This window comes from Schistocerca americana, chromosome 1 (assembly GCF_021461395.2).
Source record: "Schistocerca americana isolate TAMUIC-IGC-003095 chromosome 1, iqSchAmer2.1, whole genome shotgun sequence".
In the NCBI taxonomy this organism is placed as follows: Eukaryota; Metazoa; Arthropoda; class Insecta; order Orthoptera; family Acrididae; genus Schistocerca; species Schistocerca americana.
The window spans coordinates 423,145,448-423,166,636 of NC_060119.1; the positions used below are offsets into that span (position 1 = coordinate 423,145,448).

At 47.0% G+C, this 21,189-nt stretch overlaps 1 protein-coding gene across 1 annotated transcript in view; it reads left to right on the forward strand.

The window, feature by feature from the left end:
- Nucleotides 1–341: 341 nt before the first annotated feature.
- LOC124557027 (sodium channel protein Nach-like) overlaps nt 342–21,189 on the forward strand; it is a 220,649-nt gene continuing 199,801 nt past the window's right edge. The window contains exons 1-2 of the mRNA XM_047130894.1: nt 342–352; nt 20,468–20,674. Of these exons, the coding sequence (XP_046986850.1) occupies nt 342–352; nt 20,468–20,674 (218 nt within the window). The remainder of the gene's footprint in view (nt 353–20,467; nt 20,675–21,189) is intronic.

A 21,189-nucleotide genomic window follows, 5' to 3' on the forward strand; every position in this document is an offset into this window, starting at 1 on the left:
CTACAAGGTAACGGAAATAGAAACAGCACAGAAAATTCTCCAGAAAGTGCCTTGCTGTCCGTATCTTACGTGACGTGAATATGTAACAGTTGGCAGGCTTGAGACACACGCACACTTCTGTAGGGCTGGCCCTCGGTACTCTTGGTGGGAACCAGACACGGCTCTTCCCCCATGCATTGCCCGCTCGTGTTTCCTCTGCTGGCCGAGCGCTGCGCTGGTGTCTCCACGTGTCCATTATTCATCGCAACTCACCCTGCCTCTCCGGCGATGTGTTATTCGCACGCAGGTGTTTTGTCTTTGTTGTACGTTCTTTGCTTTGCATCCCCCTTCCCTCGTACGATATGAAGCTCACGTAGCGCGTCCTGCTTTACGGTATTTCTCTCGTCGCGGATCCAGAGTTCGGCTCTAGGGGCAGCGGCCACAGCTGGCTGCAATCTCTCCCCCTCCCCCTCCCCCTCCCCAACCACCCTGCCGCCACCCCCTCTTTTAGAAGCCGCAGATGCTCACGACAATAATAGTAACAGAAGATACAAAGAATTTTAATGTAATAATTTATTTATTTATCGCATGATGAGAAATGAAATGCTGCACTATATACATTTCTACACAGATACACACGATCTCAGGTTCGTTACGTATTTGTAGACTGCGCAACAGAATTAAAAGGTCACCCTATTATTCTCTCCCATTGCGACGCACAAATGTGCTTCAAACTGAAAGGTGTCGACACTTGCGAAGACAAGGCCACGCCTCAGAAGCTCACGTGAACTACAAGACGGCTTAAAAATGTCACATTGGCACCAAATTTCACCACAAAACTTCCAAAGCAGCTGTGGAAGTGTCACACGGCGAGAAGGTTGTCACAGCCCCTCTTACCCACATTCCCTCTTATCCTCAGCGATGGAGCTCAGAACCGCGGCACACAGCGTTGAAATCAAGCGGTTTTATTGTGGGTGGCCGAGGAAAACATTTCAGACTTACTGCCGCTTAGAATCGACACGAAAAGGCCTCAGGGGGTAGCATAGAGGGCGTCAATGAGACCATCCCTTTCCTTCGTTGCGTTGATTCCCGCACAGTTCGTGGTTGGAAACCACACTACACAGAATAATAAGCAACAGGAAGATATTCCTGACTGCCTTGGACACTGCTGATACTCTCGGACGTTCAGCTCCTCAAAAAAATGGTTCAAATGGCTCTGAGCACTATGGGACTTAACGTCTATGGTCATCAGTCCCCTAGAACTTAGAACTACTTAAACCTAACTAACCTAAGTACATCACACAACACCCAGTCATCACGAAGCATAGAAAATCCCTGCCCGCCGGGAATCGAACCCGGGAACCCGGGAGCGAGAAGTTCAACTCTTCTCTAAGGACATTGTGGGACTACAGCCTCATGGAACGTTTTATTCAAGCACATGTTAATGCTGCATTCCCCTCCCAAGCCAGGAGGACAGAGAACAGTAGGCTTGAAAAAGCATAAGTATTTGCTGCTTCGAATCACTTTCAAGTTTCGTCGAATGGTTTTGAACGGTCCCTAGTGGCTCCAGCCTGTACAAGAGAGCCAAAATTGTGGTCGCGCTGCGCTCCAAAAGGGTGCAATCGCGTTCAGTGGGGATGCAGCCCCACGAAGTCCTTAGAGAAGGGTTGAAATGTCCGAAGGTGTTGGCAGTGTCAAAGTTTGCGAAGGACATTCTTGTTGCTCAGCGCATTCAGAACTGTCGTTTGCACCCACGAAATGTGTGGGAATCAGCGCCGGTCGAGGTGGCTGAGCGGTTCTAGGCGCTACAGTCCGGAACCGCACGACCGCTGCGGTCGCAGGTTCGAATCCTGCCTCGGGCATGGATGTGTGTGATGTCCTTAGGTTAGTTAGGTTTAAGTAGTTCTAAGTTCTAGGGGACCGATGACCTTAGAAGTTAAGTCCCATAGTGCTCAGAGCCATTTGAACCATTTTTTTTTTTTTAGGGAATCAGCGCCCCAGGTGAAGGGGAGGTTTCATTGACGTCCTTTGTGCCACCGCCTGAGGTTTTCGATTCTGGGCGGCGTTGTGTCTGAAATGTTTTCTTCCGTCGGCCGCAAGAAAACTTCGTGATTTCAACGTTGGGTATCTCGGATCTGACAGCCATTCCAGATACTTCAAAAGAACAGGTGAAACGTGGGTAAGAGGAACTGTAGCGATCTTCTTACCGGGCGACACGTCAACAGTGGCGTTGGGTAGCGTTCTGGTGAAATTTGGTGCCAATGTGACGTCATTAACCCACCTTCCAGTTCACGTGAACTACCGAATTAAGACCTTTTTTTTTGTTGCATGTGTCGACTCCTTGCTGCTTGGAGCACTGCGGAACCCGAGGGTGAAGCCACAAGGCGCCACGCTTTTGCAACATTACAGAGGCAGCTTGTAGGCACCTTTGATTCAAATTTCACTCTTATGCATAGCTGTGGGAGGCAGTTACAGTTTCGAAAAGGAGATCCTCTAACTCCGCTGCGCACTGTAGCTGTAAGTACAGGTTTGAAATCAAGTCGGAAGCTTCTGCAGACAAATTATGAATGTCTTCCATTGTTCCTCTGAATGCTCCGAAGGAACATTCAAATGTTACATGATGTACTGTTTGCTGCTGTTCGACTCAGAGACATTCAGGGGAGACTTCCAACCCCACTGACGCCGTAACGCTCCACGTCTTACCCGGTTAGTTGCGATCCGATTCAGTCTGCACCACTGTCGGCGGAGTGAATGAAAATATTCTGGTCGCTCCCAGTGAGTTTTAATTGCTTGGTGATGCTTCAAGGAAGTTTGCTTCTGTCACTGATTGTTCCAGGCATTTTGCATGTAGCGGGCTGATTGCTGTTCGCCACGATGGTTTTCTAGAGCTCAATCGCCGGGATGCTGGTAATGAGATTTCTGAATGAATTGGTAATTTGAGTCTTTTTTTTTGTCCTTGTCCACACGTTCAGAATGACTGCGATCATCTTGTGGACGGTAATAGAATGTAGAACCGGCAGCCAGTGGGTCTTCGCAGGACGGATACACCATATTATGAGGAGTATTACTGGACTGAACTGTGTGTCAATTATTTTAGTGTCAGCACTGTTTAGCCAGATGGAACAGAGGTATTCTGCGACTGAGTAGGAAAGCTAAACCTAAAGCTGATGATCTGAGGACTGCTGCACCCCAGGCGCTTCCAGTTTTGCTTTTACTTGACGCATTCCGTACATGGGTGTTATGTGTAAAAGACCTGCCTAGGATAACACCTTTGTATTTTGGAGTGTTGCAGTACTGATGAGTTTGATCTCTAAATGTGTTGCTAGGTTTGTAATTAGCTTGTATATTCCGGCTTGTATATTCCGAACGTGGAAAGTTGATATAACAGTCTTTTGAGGATTTGGTTGAGGTGAGTTGTAATATGTTTACGATAACAATTAGTACACTACTGGCCATTAAAATTGCTACACCACGAAGGTGACGTGCTACAGATGCGAAATTTAACCGACAGGAAGAAGATGCTGTGACATGCAAATGATTAGCTTTTCAGAGCATTCACACAAGGTTGGCGCCGATGGCGACACCTACAACGTGCTGATATGAGGAAAGTTTCCAACCAATTTCTCATACACAAACAGCAGTTGACCGACGTTACCTGGTGAAATGTTGTTGTGATGCCTCGTGTAAGGAGGAGAAATGCGTACCATCACGTTTCCGACTTTGATAAAGGTCGGATTGTAGCCTATCGCGATTGCTGTTTATCGTATCGCAACATTGGTACTCGCGTTGGTCGAGATCTAATGACTGTCAGCAGAATATGGAATCGGTGGACTCAGGAGGGTAATGCGGAACGCCGTGCTGGATCCCAACGGCCTCGTATCACTAGCAGTCGAGCAGGCATCTTATCCGCATGGCTGTAACGGATCGTGCAGTCACGTCTCGATCCCTGAGTCAACAGATGGGGACGTTTGCAAGACAACAACCATCTGCACGAACAGTTCGACGACGTTTGCAGCAGCACGGACTATCAGCTCGGAGACCATGACTGCAGTTACCCTTGACGCTGCATCACAGACAGGAGCGCCTGCGATGGTGTTCTCAACGACGAACCTGGGTGCACGAATGGCAAAACGTCATTTTTTCGGATGAATCCAGGTTCTGTTTACAGCATCTTGATGGTTGCATCCGTGTTTGGCGACATCGCGGTGAACGCGCATTGGAAGTGCGTATTCGTCATCGCCATACTGGCGTATCACCTGGCGTGATGGTAAGGGATGCCATTGGTTACACGTCTCGGTCACCTCTTGTTCGCATAGACAGCACTTTGAACAGTGGACGTTACATTTCAGATGCGTTACGACCCGCGGCTCTACCCTTCATTCTATTCCTGCTAAACCCTACATTTCAACAGTATAATGCACGACCGCATGTTGCAGGTCCTGTACAGGCTTTTCTGGATACAGAAAATGTTCGACTGCTGCCCTGGTCAGCACATTCTCCACATCTCTCACCAATTGAAAACGTCTGGTCAATGGTGGCCGAGCAACTGGCTCGTCACAATACGCCAGTCACTACTCTTGGTTAACTGAGGTATTGTGTTGAAGCTGCATGGGCAGCTGTACCTGTACAGGCGATCCAAGCTGTGTTTGACTCAATGTCCCAGGCGTATCAAGGCCGTTATTACGGCCAGAGGTGGTAGTTGTGGGTACTGATTTCTCAGGATCTACGCACCCAAGTTGCGTGAAGATGTAATCAGATGTCAGTTCTAGTATAGTATATTTGTCCAATGAATACCTGTTTATCATCTGCATTTCTTCTTGGTGTAGCAATTTTAATGGCCAGTAGTGTACATCTATTGAGCAAACCGTTCAAGAAATACCAGTTCAGAGAAGTACAGGATCCGAAAAACGTTCGTCAAAAAAATTAAGATTCATATATCTCATTCAGCTGGTTTAAGAACTACACGGTCCAGTCGCATTAATGTGACCACCACCTAAGTTCGACGTCAACCTGCAACAACCACTCACAGCAGGCAGGCGGCATCACTAGCAGTAGAGGGTCATAAAGAATGTCGGGGGACTCGCAAACCAGCGCTGTCGTTGTCGTAATGCAGAAACGGAGCGATTTATCTGACTTCGGCAGAGCAGACTCATTGGCTTTTTGCCCAAAGATGGCTATTTGCGTGTTTCTGTGACTGAAGTACACAAAATGGCTTTATCCAAAACCGGCGCACGGGCAACTCGGGTGCATCACGGGCCATAGATGACAGGGGTGAATGACGGCTGCGGAGATGCGTACGTGTGAATGGACGTGCATCTGTTGAACAGCTGACCACCCAAATGAACCTAGGGGCTACCAACGAATCGTCTCAACGACCGTTCAGCGGAAGTCGCCGAATACGGGTCTCAGCTGCAGGCGCCTGGTTGATGCACCCCCGTTGACTGCTGTTCATCGGCGACGAAGGCTGGAATTTGCACACCAGTGCTGAAGTGGACGTCCAGTGAGTAGCGACTAGTGGCTTTTTCAGGTGAATCACTTTTTATGCTCAATCGGACAGGCGGCCGGTGGTGTGTACGGCGTGAAACCTCTGAGAGCAAACACCCTGCAACCAAGAGGGGGCATTATGGTCTGGGGAATGTTTTGTGACATGCCATGGGCTATCATGTCTTGCTGGAAGGCGCAATGGATCAACTAAACTATGTATCTGTCCATGGGGATCGCGTCCACCCCAACGTGCTCGTTTTTTCCTCGGCGTGATGGCATTTACCAGCAGGACAATGCAACATGTCACACAGCTCGCAATATAAGGGAGTGATTCAAGGAGCAGGATGAGTTTACCGCGCTTTCACTGGCCACCAAACTCCCCAGATTGAAACACACTCGAGAATCAGTGGTACTACGTCGGTAGGGCTATTCGCGCCATGTGTCTCCACATCGCTGTCGGTACCTTCTAGAACCTCGATGACCCTTACTGCATGTCTTGCAGCAGTTCGCGCTGCAAAAGGTGGTTATTCAGGCTGATGGCTGGTAGTCATATTAATGTGAGTGGACACTGTATAAGGGACAGTCGAATGGACACGTACCAGACCGAAAAAATAAACCGTTTATTATTTCAAAAGTGATTGTCATAGCTGTTAATGCATTTATCCCATTGTGAGATACGGCGGCCAGTGCCAAATCACCAGCAATTTTTATATTTTCGCATACACTAGATCCTTTACACCAGACATAAATTAATTCGTCTTGCGCCACATTACGACAACCATGGTTCCTCAATAAAAAAAAATGTCGTGTGACTAGAGCCTCCCGTCGGGTAGACCGTTCGCCAGGTGCAAGTCTTTCGATTTGACGCCACTTCGGCGACTTGCGCATCGATGGGGATGAAATGATGATTAGGACAACACAACACAACACAGCACCCAGTCCCTGAGCGGAGAAAATCTCCGACACAGCCGGGAATCGAACGCGGGCCCTTAGGGTTGACATTCTGTCGCGCTGACCACTCAGCTACCGGAGGCGGACATGGTTCCTCAATACAAAAGGCATTGTGGAATGATAATAAGAAGTCTTAGTATCCTTATTAAGAACTTCACCAACATCATAAGTATGGTAGGTAATGACGCCACGGTTATTAAAACTTTCGAGGACACCAATACTCTCAGTACTTCCACGGCAAGCATTAACCGCGGTAAGCCATCCACTACCATGACATTTATTATTGTTTAAAAGAGAGAAATTCAAAATACCATCTATAAGAACACAAGAACCAACATGGACAGCACGCCAAGCAACGCCTTTCACCCTCACTTTATTCTTCTCCTTGGTCTCGGTAGTAATCTCAGTGTTCCATTATAAACAGTAGCGCGTGGGCGCCGAACACAACGATGTATCAATATTTGCGGTTGCGTATGGAAACAAGATCTCACCCAGGCATGCATCTTTTCGTTGGAAGCAAATCAACAGTCACGAATGTCTCTCTTCAGGGCTCCAAACAATATGAAAATTTCATGGGGAGAGATCAGAGCCGTATAGAGAATGTGTGAGGGGTTCCCAGCGAAACTTCTGCAGTGCACTCTAACAACCTTGTCAACATTATCCTGCAACAGGACATGCCACTCGTCAACATTCCTGGCCGTTTGAACTTGAAGGCGCGCTTGAATTTTTGCAAAGTGTCCACGTACTGCTGTGCGTTAATTGTGGTGCAGTGTTCCAGGGCCCCTGCAGCCAAAGGAAAAAGTCATTATGACTTTCCCGGCGCTGCTGTGCACGGCTTCGGATTTTACCTGTGGGGGCGAATCGACGTCCTTCCATTGATGGCTGTGACGCTTGCTCTCCAGCTGAAGATGAAGACTTGGTGTATCATCTCCCGGGGCAATAAAGGACCATAAACGATATTCTTCTTCGTGATACCGTTCCAGGTGCTGTAGTGATGTCGACATTCTGTTCAACTTCTACTCTCCCACGGACTGTGGAGGGCTTCAGATGCTGTGTCAGGGTGGCGTGAGCAGTACTGCAATTGATGCTCAGCATGCGCAGTATGTTTTTCAGCATCTGTCGTCGGTTATATCTGACGGCAGCATCCACCGCAGCAGTGACAGAAAGCGTAATGCGATTTCCATATTTTTGAAGCCCAAGCGCGGCCGTCGACTCGCTTCGGACGAAGAGGTGTACGCCTGGATACAATCACGGCTTCGAGGCAACCGCAAACATTTTTCCACGAAGGCAATAACTGTCTTCTCTCACAGTGCAATAAACGTATTAACAATTATTGCGATTTCTTTTGAAATAATAAACAGTTTGTTTATTTGTTTCTACACTCCTGGAAATGGAAAAAAGAACACATTGACACCGGTGTGTCAGACCCACCATACTTGCTCCGGACACTGCGAGAGGGCTGTACAAGCAATGATCACACGCACGGCACAGCGGACACACCAGGAACCGCGGTGTTGGCCGTCGAATGGCGCTAGCTGCGCAGCATTTGTGCACCGCCGCCGTCAGTGTCAGCCAGTTTGCCGTGGCATACGGAGCTCCATCGCAGTCTTTAACACTGGTAGCATGCCGCGACAGCGTGGACGCGAACCGTATGTGCAGTTGACGGACTTTGAGCGAGGGCGTATAGTGGGCATGCGGGAGGCCGGGTGGACGTACCGCCGAATTGCTCAACACGTGGGGCGTGAGGTCTCCACAGTACATCGATGTTGTCGCCAGTGGTCGGTGGAAGGTGCACGTGCCCGTCGACCTGGGACCGGACCGCAGCGACGCACGGATGCACGCCAAGACCGTAGGATCCTACGCAGTGCCGTAGGGGACCGCACCGCCACTTCCCAGCAAATTAGGGACACTGTTGCTCCTGGGGTATCGGAGAGGACCATTCGCAACCGTCTCCATGAAGCTGGGCTACGGTCCCGCACACCGTTAGGCCGTCTTCCGCTCACGCCCCAACATCGTGCAGCCCGCCTCCAGTGGTGTCGCGACAGGCGTGAATGGAGGGACGAATGGAGACGTGTCGTCTTCAGCGATGAGAGTCGCTTCTGCCTTGGTGCCAATGATGGTCGTATGCGTGTTTGGCGCCGTGCAGGTGAGCGCCACAATCAGGACTGCATACGACCGAGGCACACAGGGCCAACACCCGGCATCATGGTGTGGGGAGCGATCTCCTACACTGGCCGTACACCACTGGTGATCGTCGAGAGGACACTGAATAGTGCACGGTACATCCAAACCGTCAGCGAACCCACCGTTCTACCATTCCTAGACCGGCAAGGGAACTTGCTGTTCCAACAGGACAATGCACGTCCGCATGTATCCCGTGCCACCCAACATGCTCTAGAAGGTGTACGTCAACTACCCTGGCCAGCAAGATCTCCGGATCTGTCCCCCATTGAGCATGTTTGGGACTGGATGAAGCGTCGTCTCACGCGGTCTGCACGTCCAGCACGAACGCTGGTCCAACTGAGGCGCCAGGTGGAAATGGCATGGCAAGCCGTTCCACAGACTACATCCAGCATCTCTACGATCGTCTCCATGGGAGAATAGCAGCCTGCATTGCTGCGAAAGGTGGATATACACTGTACTAGTGCCGACATTGTGCATGCTCTGTTGCCTGTGTCTATGTGCCTGTGGTTCTGTCAGTGTGATCATGTGATGTATCTGACCCCAGGAATGTGTCAATAAAGTTTCCCCTTCCTGGGACAATGAATTCACGGTGTTCTTATTTCAATTTCCAGGAGTGTATCTTTCTCGTTTTTATTTTACTACCTTTTGTACAGAAGCAACTAACTCTCACAACTCTGACGACATCAAAATACACAAGGTATAAAACTGAAGGCCGCATTCTCCAATATCAGTATTTAACTTAGCACTACGATTTTGAGCGCAAGGTTAGGACTTCATCTATGCGAGCGTGTACACGAGGGGAATGCTGTTTCTTCGTTCGTTTTCGCCTACGCTTGGAAAGTCTGCCTTGTTTTATTTAAATTTATTTTTAGGGAAACCTCTGATCTTTCTCTCTCGCTTTATTCACCTTCCTGTGATTTGCCTGTCCTACCTGTGAAATCCCGAACATTGTTGGATTTTTTGTTGGCAGCAGAGATGATCAACCTGTGAATGGGAGCCTCAAACTAATTCTTTTTTTTTGAGTCATCAGTCTTCTGACTGGTTTGATGCGGTCCACCATGAACTTCTCTCCTGTTCCAACCTCTTCATCTCACAGTAGCACTTGTAGCCTTAGTCCTCTAAAAATATCCTGTGTTAAACATAGCTTGAAATTTTACAATTTTATTCCATTCCTTTCCATTTTAGAGGTTTCATTTTCACGATACTGTATCCGAAAGTTATCTGAGGTATTTGAAAGTGGTATATGTAAAAGTATAAGGGCTTTTAACAATTTTTCTTGGTGAAGGAGGTGGCCATGACACTTCCTTGGACCCGAAACTGAGTTGTCTTTGTCTTGTCTCTTTCAGTCTCTTAGCAGCTGTCCACATTGGCGGAAATGGGAAGTGTTAAACTATGAAGACCGAACTTACTGAAGTGTTTGCATGCTGTGGCATGGTTTAAAATTTCATCCTTATGCGGTCTTATTTTCAGTACTTTCAGTACAAAAAAGGCATTACTACAGACGAACAACATTGGGAGTCCAGGATGGCTATTGGATATGTCTAACGTTACTGGCGTTTAATGGTGGAGATCGCAAGGCAGCATATCCGTAGCACGTGCACCTACAGCAACCATCTTCTTCTGTCTTTGATAAATGTCGAATTATTGGCGTAAAGGATGTGGGACGACTGTACTGGCAAGTCGCACAGACAGTTGGTGGTAGTGCAATGATTGTAGAACGAGTACTGACAGGATAGACTCAGGCAACAGCTGGGCAAGAAGAGTGGACATTGGTCATTCCAGACGGACTACACCACAGAGGATATACGGATGATTAAATTTGGTGTGCGGCCATAGGTTACAGGAGGTGTGTCACCACTAACCGTCGGGAACAGATTACTAGCACGGTGTTCTGAAAAGTAATGCCTCCGAGTTTGTGTGTGAAAACTCTTAAAGATTTTTAAATAAAACAAACGTAATTAACATTCTAGCTCTATATTCTTCATGTCTACATATTTGCAGTCCCCTGCCGCTAGATGGCTTCCAATTGTACCGTGTAACATGGCCGTGTCTAACGTAGCTATGTTGCTGCGTGAGAAACAGTATGCTGTAATCGAGGTTCGAATTTGAAAAGTTAGTCCATACATAGAACACCATCTCTTTCAGCATTACAATGCCAGACCACACGCGAGCGCTGCGACATTTACATAAATCCAACACCTTGTGTTCACTGTCACCGGTCATCCTCCGTACTGTCCCGACTTGGCCCCATCCAATTTTCGTGTGGATTCAAAACGTGAAGAACACTTCCGAGGATGAAGCGGTACAAGCAGAGGTGAGACTGTGGCTCCGCCAACGAAGGCAAACATTGTACAGTGACGGTATCAACAAACTGGTCCCTCATCGGGAAAAATGTGTACATCGCCAGTTGACTATGTTGAGAAATAAAGATGTATACTTGAAGAATAAAGATATAGAAAGCTAGTAAAGTCTGTTTTACTCAAAAAGCTTTAAGCGTTTTCATATAAAAAATTCGGAGACATTATTTTTCAGCGTTCTGTAGTAGAAGCTGGGGTGAGATCTGAAGTTGCCAAGCGTCTTTTATCGCCAGCCAGAGTCAGCTGGGATATTAAGTGGCATTCCATGGTGCTCAGCAGTGAGTACCGCTTTTGTTTGTGGCGGTCAGGTCGACGCCTACGTGTCTATAGACAACCTGCTGAAAGGCCACAGCAAGCAACGATTCTCGTGTCCCATACTCTGCGACTTCTAGAAACATGGTGTGAAGAACTGTTGTATTTTGTTACAGAACTGGTTTGATAATTGCTGAAGGAAGCTGAATGCCCACTAGTACGTCGTAAGAATAGTAAACTCTTTTGCCTTACCACTCATGAGCAGATTACTAAATGGTATACTGCAGCAGGACGATGCAAGGTCCCAGCGCTGTAGTTCACACTGCAAACGTCTAGAGCGATGTACGGATTCGTGACTATTTTACTCAGTTCTCCGATGTGTCACCCACAGAACATGTCTGGAACACAGTGGGAAGACTTATACAGGGTGTTTCTAAAAGAATATAAGTATTACAAATTATTAGGTTGTCAAAATTATCGCTACCCCACGGCTTGTTGCGAAATTGCTATTCCGCAGCAGGAATAATTTTATGTTCTCGATTTTGCGAAGCGTAATTCCGTGATTGCATTGCAAAGATGTTTCAGGTTGAGGTACCAAAGCAGATATTGTCGATAGTGTGCACACACAGAAGTCGTGACCGCCTTCATGTTTGTGACGAAAATGTTGCACGAATTGAAACCGCTTTTCAGCTTAGTCCTACAACATCGACTCGTCGTCCCAGTCGGGAGTTACAACCGCCAACAACAACAATTTGGTGGTTTGAGACGTCGGTTGGTTATGAACCGCTAAAAATGACAGCTGTGACAGGCTCTACGTCATTACGACTAATGCCAACTTGTGGCATGTGCTGACGAGCTTCAGTATGCTATCGACAATGATGATACTTTCGTACAGTGCTACGTGTTCAACGATGAACCGCCTTTGCAGTTTATGAGGAGAACGCGGATAGTGCCATAACTCGATTTCTCAGGAACTGGGCTCAGTGGAAGAGGTGTCAAATTAAGCGAAAACGTCTCTCGGGTTATCCGTAGATACTCGACCGTTCCTGAGAAAACAACGGTCAAAGGTTTCGAGGTACTTTATGAAGATTTTAGCGAAGAAGCGGCAGAAATGAAGTGGTGGCACAGTGGCTAGCGACACAGCTTGACACTTTTGCGCTCCGCGTGCGAAACCAGATTATTATTAGTATTATTATTTTTATTTCGGTTTTTCTTTTACCTACCCATGTCCATAAAAGATTTCCATACGAATATTTTACATAGTACATTGAAATAATGTTTTCCTTATTCGTCTGCCAACTGCATAGCGAATGAATTAAAAAAAGACAATAAATGAATAGAAAAAAATATTTCGAATAGTTTTCACTGAATTTCCTGTGTATCTTGATCTGCACTCAGCAGCAAGCGCCAGTTTTCGGAAAAGTGATCCGTTATGTGTGGTTTGCCGCTAAATTACTCCCAAAGCGTGGTATTTTCAGCGATGTCAACGGCGTTTCTTTGCCGACTGAGATTCCTATGAAGAAATGTCGCTATGGCAAACCTGCTTTCGCGCGATACTCGTATTGTTCGGAATTTCTACATATGTTTCGAATGCCTTTACGATCGGTATCATCCTGATGAATGCACAAAAACTTCCTGAAGAATAAATATAACAATAAAATAAAAGAATTAAAAACTGATATGAGACTGAAATATGAGAATTTAAAAAGATTTTAAACCCTGAAAATACCATAACACATCTATAATGAATGTAGGTCTCTTGTTTTGAAATCCAGTTGTAATTTTACAATTAATATAGCGCCTTTGTATCCCCTAACCTGATAAGAAACATTCACGTAATAACCTTCTACGATCATGGATGGATAAATGATAAAAATAAAAACGCTAACTAGTTTTCTAAAATGGGATGCAAAACTGAGAAGCCGTCACGCTATCCACTGTACCAATAGTTGGACTGTCCCTGGTAGCGCGCTAAAATGTGTCTCAGTTGCGTCGAAAACTTTGACGGTAGTTTTCTCAGAGGCGGATATCTACGGATAAGTTGAAACATGTGTTCGCTTATTATGAATCCTCTTCCACTAAGTCTCTGGGAAATCGCGTTTTGGCACTTGTCAAGTTTTCCTCGTTGGTGGGAAAGTAAACAAACACAGCGCTCGAATTTGGACCTACAGAACCCCCATGCACACACTGAACATGTACGAGATTCACCCGGAGTCAAGGTGTTTTGTGCGATATCTCTCTCACATTTTTAGGGCCAATCCATCTTTGATGGAAACACAGTTATCTGTCATCAGTATGTTGCTATGCTACAAAGCTGATTGGCCGGCCGTTGTGGCCAAGCGGTTCTAGGCACTACAGTCCGGAACCACGCGGCTGCTACGGTTGCAGGATCGAATCCTGCCTCGGGCATGGATGTGTGTGATGTCCTTAGGTTAGTTAGGTTTACGTAGTTCTAAGTCTAAGGGACTGATGACCTCAGATGTTAAGTCCCATAGTGCTTAGAGCCATTTGAACCACTTTGAACAAAAATGATTATCTTCGAGGCTGAACGAGGGCAACTTCGTTTTTCAACACGACAAAACATCCCCGCCACTGGAGTCGCCAAGTGCGTGAATATCTGAATGAAACTCTACAGAGCCGCTGGACCGGTCGTCAAACAGCCAGCGACTTAACGCTTCTCGGATGGCCCCCATGTCACCGGATTTGTCGCCCTGTGACTTTTTCCTGTGGCGTTTCATTAAAGACGAGTTTATGCATCAGCAATACCAAACGACCCAGAAGAGACGAAGAATCTGATCCGTACTGCCATAACATCAGTGTCGATGGACATGCATACCCAGTTATGGGAGGAACTGGAGTTCCGATGTGACACCTTTCGTATCGATAGTGAAGGACGTAATGAACATCTGTACTCTAAACTTAAAAGATTCGTAAAGGTTTATTGCAAGTTTAATAGTTCTATGTCTTACTGTTTAATAAATATATGCGTTCGAAATACGTATATTCTTTTTGAAAGACCCTGTATTTTCATACCAACCTGCTGCCAGCAACCTTCAACATGTGTTTCAGCCATCGCAAGAAATTCCTTAAGACGACATTTAGAGACTGCTTCCCGAGTGTGTTGATGCCCATGGGTGGTCACACTTTTTACTGATGTAGGTGATGGATCTAATTCGGAATGGGATGGAAGTTCAATTATTAAAAGCCGTTATATGCTGGACATCTTCACAAAATTTGATAAACACCGGAATGATGCTTCAGAATCTAGCAATTTCCATTTCTGTCAGTGGATTAATTCGTTACTGAGAGTAGCATCTTCCTGCAGATGTTGCAGTCCCTCATGTAATGGTGACTGCTCGTTTACTGTCTAGTTTGGATGGCGTTTTATTGAGAATGGGAGTCTATTCCTGTCAAAGAAGTAAACTGATGATGACGAAACTTTGGTTTGTGGGGCGCTCAGCTGCGCGGTTATCAGCGCCCGTACAAATTCCCAACCTTTGCTCAGCCCAATCTCGCCAGTTTCATGAATTAGGATGAAATGATAAGGACAACACAAACACCCAGTCATTTCGAGGCAGGTGAAAATCCCTGAGCCCGCCGGGAACCGAACCCGGGAGTTCCGTTTGTGACCTCAGCAATCGGGGGCCGAAGGCAATCTAAATGAAATCATAAAAATTCGAATCAGGGATCAGAGTGAGCAAATTAGTGTGAGGCAATTTTTTGTATGGTAATACCTTGTGAGAGGACACGATCTGAACTTCCAAAAACAGGTGCCGATTTTCAACTACAAACTACAAAATTTTTCATAACTTTTTGCCTTATGTTGGCAGCATTGGTGAACCACTGAGTACAGAAAAAGCTTCATCAATTTGCCGAAGAATATTTGCAACAAGACTACCGCTTTCGTTCGATTGCTTAACGAAAATAACAAGTTCAGAATAGAGAAAGGTGCCAGGCAAAGTGTACACATTTTATCGTAACTATTTTCTGTAGCTTTTGAAATGGTCTTCAGATGATTAAACTGCGATGAAGAAGGGTTCCTCATTCACGGTAATTACCATTGCACCGTATCGTGGCCTAAGGTGATTCAGAGAACTGATGCACTTTGTGGCAAGATCCAACCTCCAGGTTGGACGACTGAAAACTGAGTAGATCCCGGACAAGACAAGCCCTCCTCTGAACTCGTCAGCGGCAGACTAGCATACATCCTCTGGAACAGGAGTACAATTCTTATAACGCTGGGCCATATGATTTGCCACTGTGAGGCGGCTATGATGTCGCCTAAGCTGCTTTTCTTGTCTGGTCAGCTTCTTCAGTCGCCCTAATTGCAGCCGAAAAGCGTCTCAGCTTCGCCTTCCAGGAGCAGTGACAGACGTATTTTGCAGTCAGTATACTGATTAGTTATTTTTGCGGCCAAGATATGCCTTCATACTCCACTCTGTGTGTCAACACAATGATGGAATCCTCCTTTCTCTGTGATATCATTCTGCTGTATTGGACAGCCAGACTTCAGCAATTAACTACCTCGTCTTGCAGCCATATTATATGCTACATCAGTGGCCCTTCCTTCTTGGCATCGCACCCAGTTGTTGCATACTGACCTGCTTTTCATACCTCTTGCTTTACCAAGCGAAGAACCCAAAATTTTTATATAACTGCGTAAAGTTTCTATTGTGTTTCAGAATATAAAAGTAATACAATTATGAGGATCGACAGAAACTGACCCCCAATGGGGAGCAAGATTACTAATTTGCCATTTTTGATGTGACTGTATGTGTGTGGAAACGTGTCATACCCCAAGAGCACAATCTGAAGGGAATGATACACAACTTATTGTACCACAAACAAATGATATCACTTAGTACTTTCAAGGTAGAAACTTTGATACTTAAATGGTAAGCATATTTCAATACTATATGCAAAGTACATCTTTTTATATTATTAATATGAATGTGGATATCGTATTTTTGATTCAACAGTCTGAAATTATGTCCTCGTAAACTCACAGGACGAAATATGAAGGTCGTCCACAAAGTAAGTTCCGTTTGGTTATATAAAACAAACGTGTACAGATACAAAAAAAAATGTATTGTACAAAAGTCTTCAACTGTTAAATTACTTTTCTACACAGCTTCCGAAATTTTGTAGGCACTTGTCATAGCGTGGCACAAGTTTTTGTATGCCTTCTTCATAGAAGGTTCCGCCTGTGTATTCAACCATGTGGTAACATGTTCTTTCAGCTCGTCATCATCGTTGAAGTGCTGACCACCAAGGACAGATTTTAGGTGTAAGAAGAAATGAAAGTCGTTAGGAGCGAGGTCCGGGCTGTACGGAGGATGATCAAACGCGTCCCGGTGAAATTCCCGTAAGAGTTATTTGGTCTCATTCGTCGTGTGAGGTCGGGTATTATCGTGGAAAAAAACAACACCTTTCGAGAGTAACAATTTCATGAATTAGTGATCGTGAGATTTGCGGAACTTCCATAACAAGGGTAGTAAGTGTACTCTTACGGTTGTGCTTAATCTTCTCTTCAATTATGTGAACCAGTTCATCAGTAACCACAGATGGGCGTCAACTTCGTTCTTCATCGTGCACTTGATCACGTCCTTCACTGAACAGTCTGACCCATCTTCTAACCATTGAATCACTCATAGTATTTTGTCCGTAAACTTCGCAGATTTGCCGATGAATTTCCTTTGGTTTACTTTTCTTTGTATTTATAAAACGAATCACAGATCTGATTTCTCACGCGGCGGCATTTTCAATTACGTCTGACATTATAAAGAAGCACTGCAAGGCACATGTCGGCAGCAGCGATCTGAAAATGGTGTACATGTCTTCTCCTTGAGTCAGAGTAACTGCCGCGCATGCTCGAAACTGCTATCGAAGCGCTGCCGGGGATGGAAACAGAAACGGAACTTACTTTGTGGACAACCCTCGTATCAGTCTCCGCCTTAAAAGAGCACACTGATAGATCGATTTTGTTCGCTGTAGATAGTCTGGAACCGGTACGAAGCGGTCATGGCAGTGAAGTGGCTTGTGTGTGTGTGTGTGGGTGTTTGTGTTTGTTCGTCGTTTATATGGAAGTAGCGCAGTAATATGTGCCGACGTGGAGATGCGACAGAATTGGAGAAAGGAGCTATTGGTTTTTGAATGTACCTATGACCACACCGTTAATGATAATGCCTGATTTGCAACGTGTTTACGAGTAAGGATGTACCACTCGCAGTCATACACTCCTGGAAATTGAAATAAGAACACCGTGAATTCATTGTCCCAGGAAGGGGAAACTTTATTGACACATTCCTGGGGTCAGATACATCACATGATCACACTGACAGAACCACAGGCACATAGACACAGGCAACAGAGCATGCACAATGTCGGCACTAGTACAGTGTATATCCACCTTTCGCAGCAATGCAGGCTGCTATTCTCCCAAGGAGACGATCGTAGAGATGCTGGATGTAGTCCTGTGGAACGGCTTGCCATGCCATTTCCAGCTGGCGCCTCAGTTGGACCAGCGTTCGTGCTGGACGTGCAGACCGCGTGAGACGACGCTTCATCCAGTCCCAAACATGCTCAATGGGGGACAGATCCGGAGATCTTGCTGGCCAGGGTAGTTGACTTACACCTTCTAGAGCACGTTGGGTGGCACGGGATACATGCGGACGTGCATTGTCCTGTTGGAACAGCAAGTTCCCTTGCCGGTCTAGGAATGGTAGAACGATGGGTTCGATGACGGTTTGGATGTACCGTGCACTATTCAGTGTCCCCTCGACGATCACCAGTGGTGTACGGCCAGTGTAGGAGATCGTTCCCCACACCATGATGCCGGGTGTTGGCCCTGTGTGCCTCGGTCGTATGCAGTCCTGATTGTGGCGCTCACCTGCACGGCGCCAAACACGCATACGACCATCATTGGCACCAAGGCAGAAGCGACTCTCATCGCTGAAGACGACACGTCTCCATTCGTCCCTCCATTCACGCCTGTCGCGACACCACTGGAGGCGGGCTGCACGATGTTGGGGCGTGAGCGGAAGACGGCCTAACGGTGTGCGGGACCGTAGCCCAGCTTCATGGAGACGGTTGCGAATGGTCCTCGCCGATACCCCAGGAGCAACAGTGTCCCTAATTTGCTGGGAAGTGGCGGTGCGGTCCCCTACGGCACTGCGTAGGATCCTACGGTCTTGGCGTGCATCCGTGCGTCGCTGCGGTCCGGTCCCAGGTCAACGGGCACGTGCACCTTCCGCCGACCACTGGCGACAACATCGATGTACTGTGGAGACCTCACGCCCCACGTGTTGAGCAATTCGGCGGTACGTCCACCCGGCCTCCCGCATGCCCAGTATACGCCCTCGCTCAAAGTCCGTCAACTGCACATACGGTTCACGTCCACGGTGTCGCGGCATGCTACCAGTGTTAAAGACTGCGATGGAGCTCCGTATGCCACGGCAAACTGGCTGACACTGACGGCGGCGGTGCACAAATGCTGCGCAGCTAGCGCCATTCGGCGGCCAACACCGCGGTTCCTGGTGTGTCCGCTGTGCCGTGCGTGTGATCATTGCTTGTACAGCCCTCTCGCAGTGTCCGGAGCAAGTATGGTGGGTCTGACACACCGGTGTCAATGTGTTCTTTTTTCCATTTCCAGGAGTGTATAATACGATGTGAGGACAGTGATCATAAAAAGGGCCTAACTGGCAGGGCCCGAAGACGTGTGCCACGTTTTGTCAATGACAATCGGTTTCAAACAAGGCAGGAATTGCTGTTGTCATTGAATACGGATTGACCTCAACCAATTTTACAAGCTAAAAGTATGAAGGCTAGTGTAAGCAAAGGACATTTTGAGTAGTTTACCTCTCAGAAAGCCATTGCTCGAAGCGACGCGCAAAGCTGCACGTATGCAGTGGGCCAAACAACACGGAAAATGGTCAGTAACTGACTGTGGCGTGTAATACTGCCCGATGAGTCGTGGTTTTTAGCTCTTCTGAAATAAAGCAAGGCGTTCAGTGCACCGACGTTCCAATCAGGCGTTTAACGAAAAGTTTGTGTAGTGTGTAGTTCAGGCGGGAGACGATTCTGAAATTTTTTGGGAGCGTTTTTCGTATACTGACTTGGCCCACCCATTCACGTTAGCGTGAACATGAACCAGGGCACTTATCTCAACTTTATCGGCGGCAATGTCTTGCCCTTTCTTCTACATTTTTATGATGTCACTGCAGTGGTCGCTCAAGTGTTCCAAGGCATGTTCACAATTCTACATGCGTACGTCCCTGATTTGACGCACATCGAAGCCCCCAATTGCAGCTCGACTGGGTCACTAAATCAGCCGATCTGAATTTCGTAAAAAATGTATAAGACTATTTGGGACAAAATGGCTCTGAGCACTATGGGACTTAACTGCTGAGGTCATCAGTCCCCTAGAACTTAGAACTACTTAAACCTAACGACATCACACACATCCATTCCCGAGGCAGGATTCGAACCTGTGACCACAGCGGTCGCGCGGTTCCAGACTATAGCGCCTAGAACCGCTCGGCCACTCCGGCCGGCCTATTTGGGACAGAAGGTGAAAGGTATCAGTCAGCATCCCCCAGTTTATTAGCTCTGCAGGATCTAATCATCAATGAGTGTCTTCAGTTGGATTATGGTATACGTAGAGAAACTTTAAACCCACGTCTCAGAGAACCGGGGCCACTATCAAGACCAGTTATGGTGTTACACGGTATTAGCGATATGTCTCTTGGAGGTAACTCAATTTTTCGCATGGTGTGCTTAAGATTAAGTCCAGGGGCTGTTTGGAGTTGTTAGTTGAAGCTTCCGCCATAGTTACTGTTGCTGACATCTAATGTCGCTTTCCACCAGGAATAAAATCAGTCTCGCAACTTCTTGGACAGACGGTGTACGTGTGTATATAAATGCTTCAAATGGCTCTGAGCACTATGCGACTCAACTTCTGAGGACCTAAGGACATCACACACATCCATGCCCGAGGCAGGATTCGAACCTGCGACCGTAGCGGTCGTTCGGCTCCAGACTGTAGCGCCTAGAACCGCACGGCCACTGCGGCCGGCGTGTGTATGTTCTTGATCATCCTGCCTAACGGTTTAAAATTTTTGGTGCAATTAATACATAGGAACACTGAATTCATCCCTCACGAGGGATCAGAACTGTGTAAGTTCTCAACCTACAAGACTGCCAGTTGATACTTTAAACAGCATTGCTTTCACCGCCGTTAAGTGCTGTCCTGTGCGTTGCAGGCTCCTATGGGCGGTCGTGCAAGTGGCGGCGGGCGTGTGGTGCGCGCGCTACATCCTGGCCGTGTACCGCGACTACCAGGACACGCCGACCGCCACTACCGTCGAGTCCACCACGCACCCTATCTGGAGCGTCCCCTTCCCCGCGCTCGCCGTCTGCAATATCAACAGGATTAGCCGGGCTGCCGTTATCGCAATGGCTGCCAATATGTGAGTACCGCAAATGCTCTCGCCTCCACCCCTCCCCCTTTTTTTGATTCGTGAGTCTTCTGACTGGTTTGATGAGTTGTTGTTATTGTGGTCTTCAGTCCTGAGACTGGTTTGATGCAGCTCTCCATGCTACTCTCTCCTGTGCAAGCTGCTTCATCTCCCAGTACCTACTGCAACCTACATCCTTCTGAATCTGCTTAGTGTATTCATCTCTTGGTCTCCCTCTACGATTTTTAACCTCCACGCTGCCCTCCAATACTAAATTGGTGATCCCTCGATGTCTCAGAACGTGTCCTACCAACCGATCCCATCTTCTAGTCAAGTTGTGCCACAAGCTCCTCTTCTCCCCAATTCTATTCAATACCTCCTCATTAGTTATGTGATCAACCCATCTAATCTTCAGCATTCTTCTGTAGCACCACATTTCGAAAGCTTCTATTCTCTTCTTGTCTGAGCTATTTATCGTCCACGTTTCACTTGCATACATGGCTACACTTCATACAAATACTTTGATA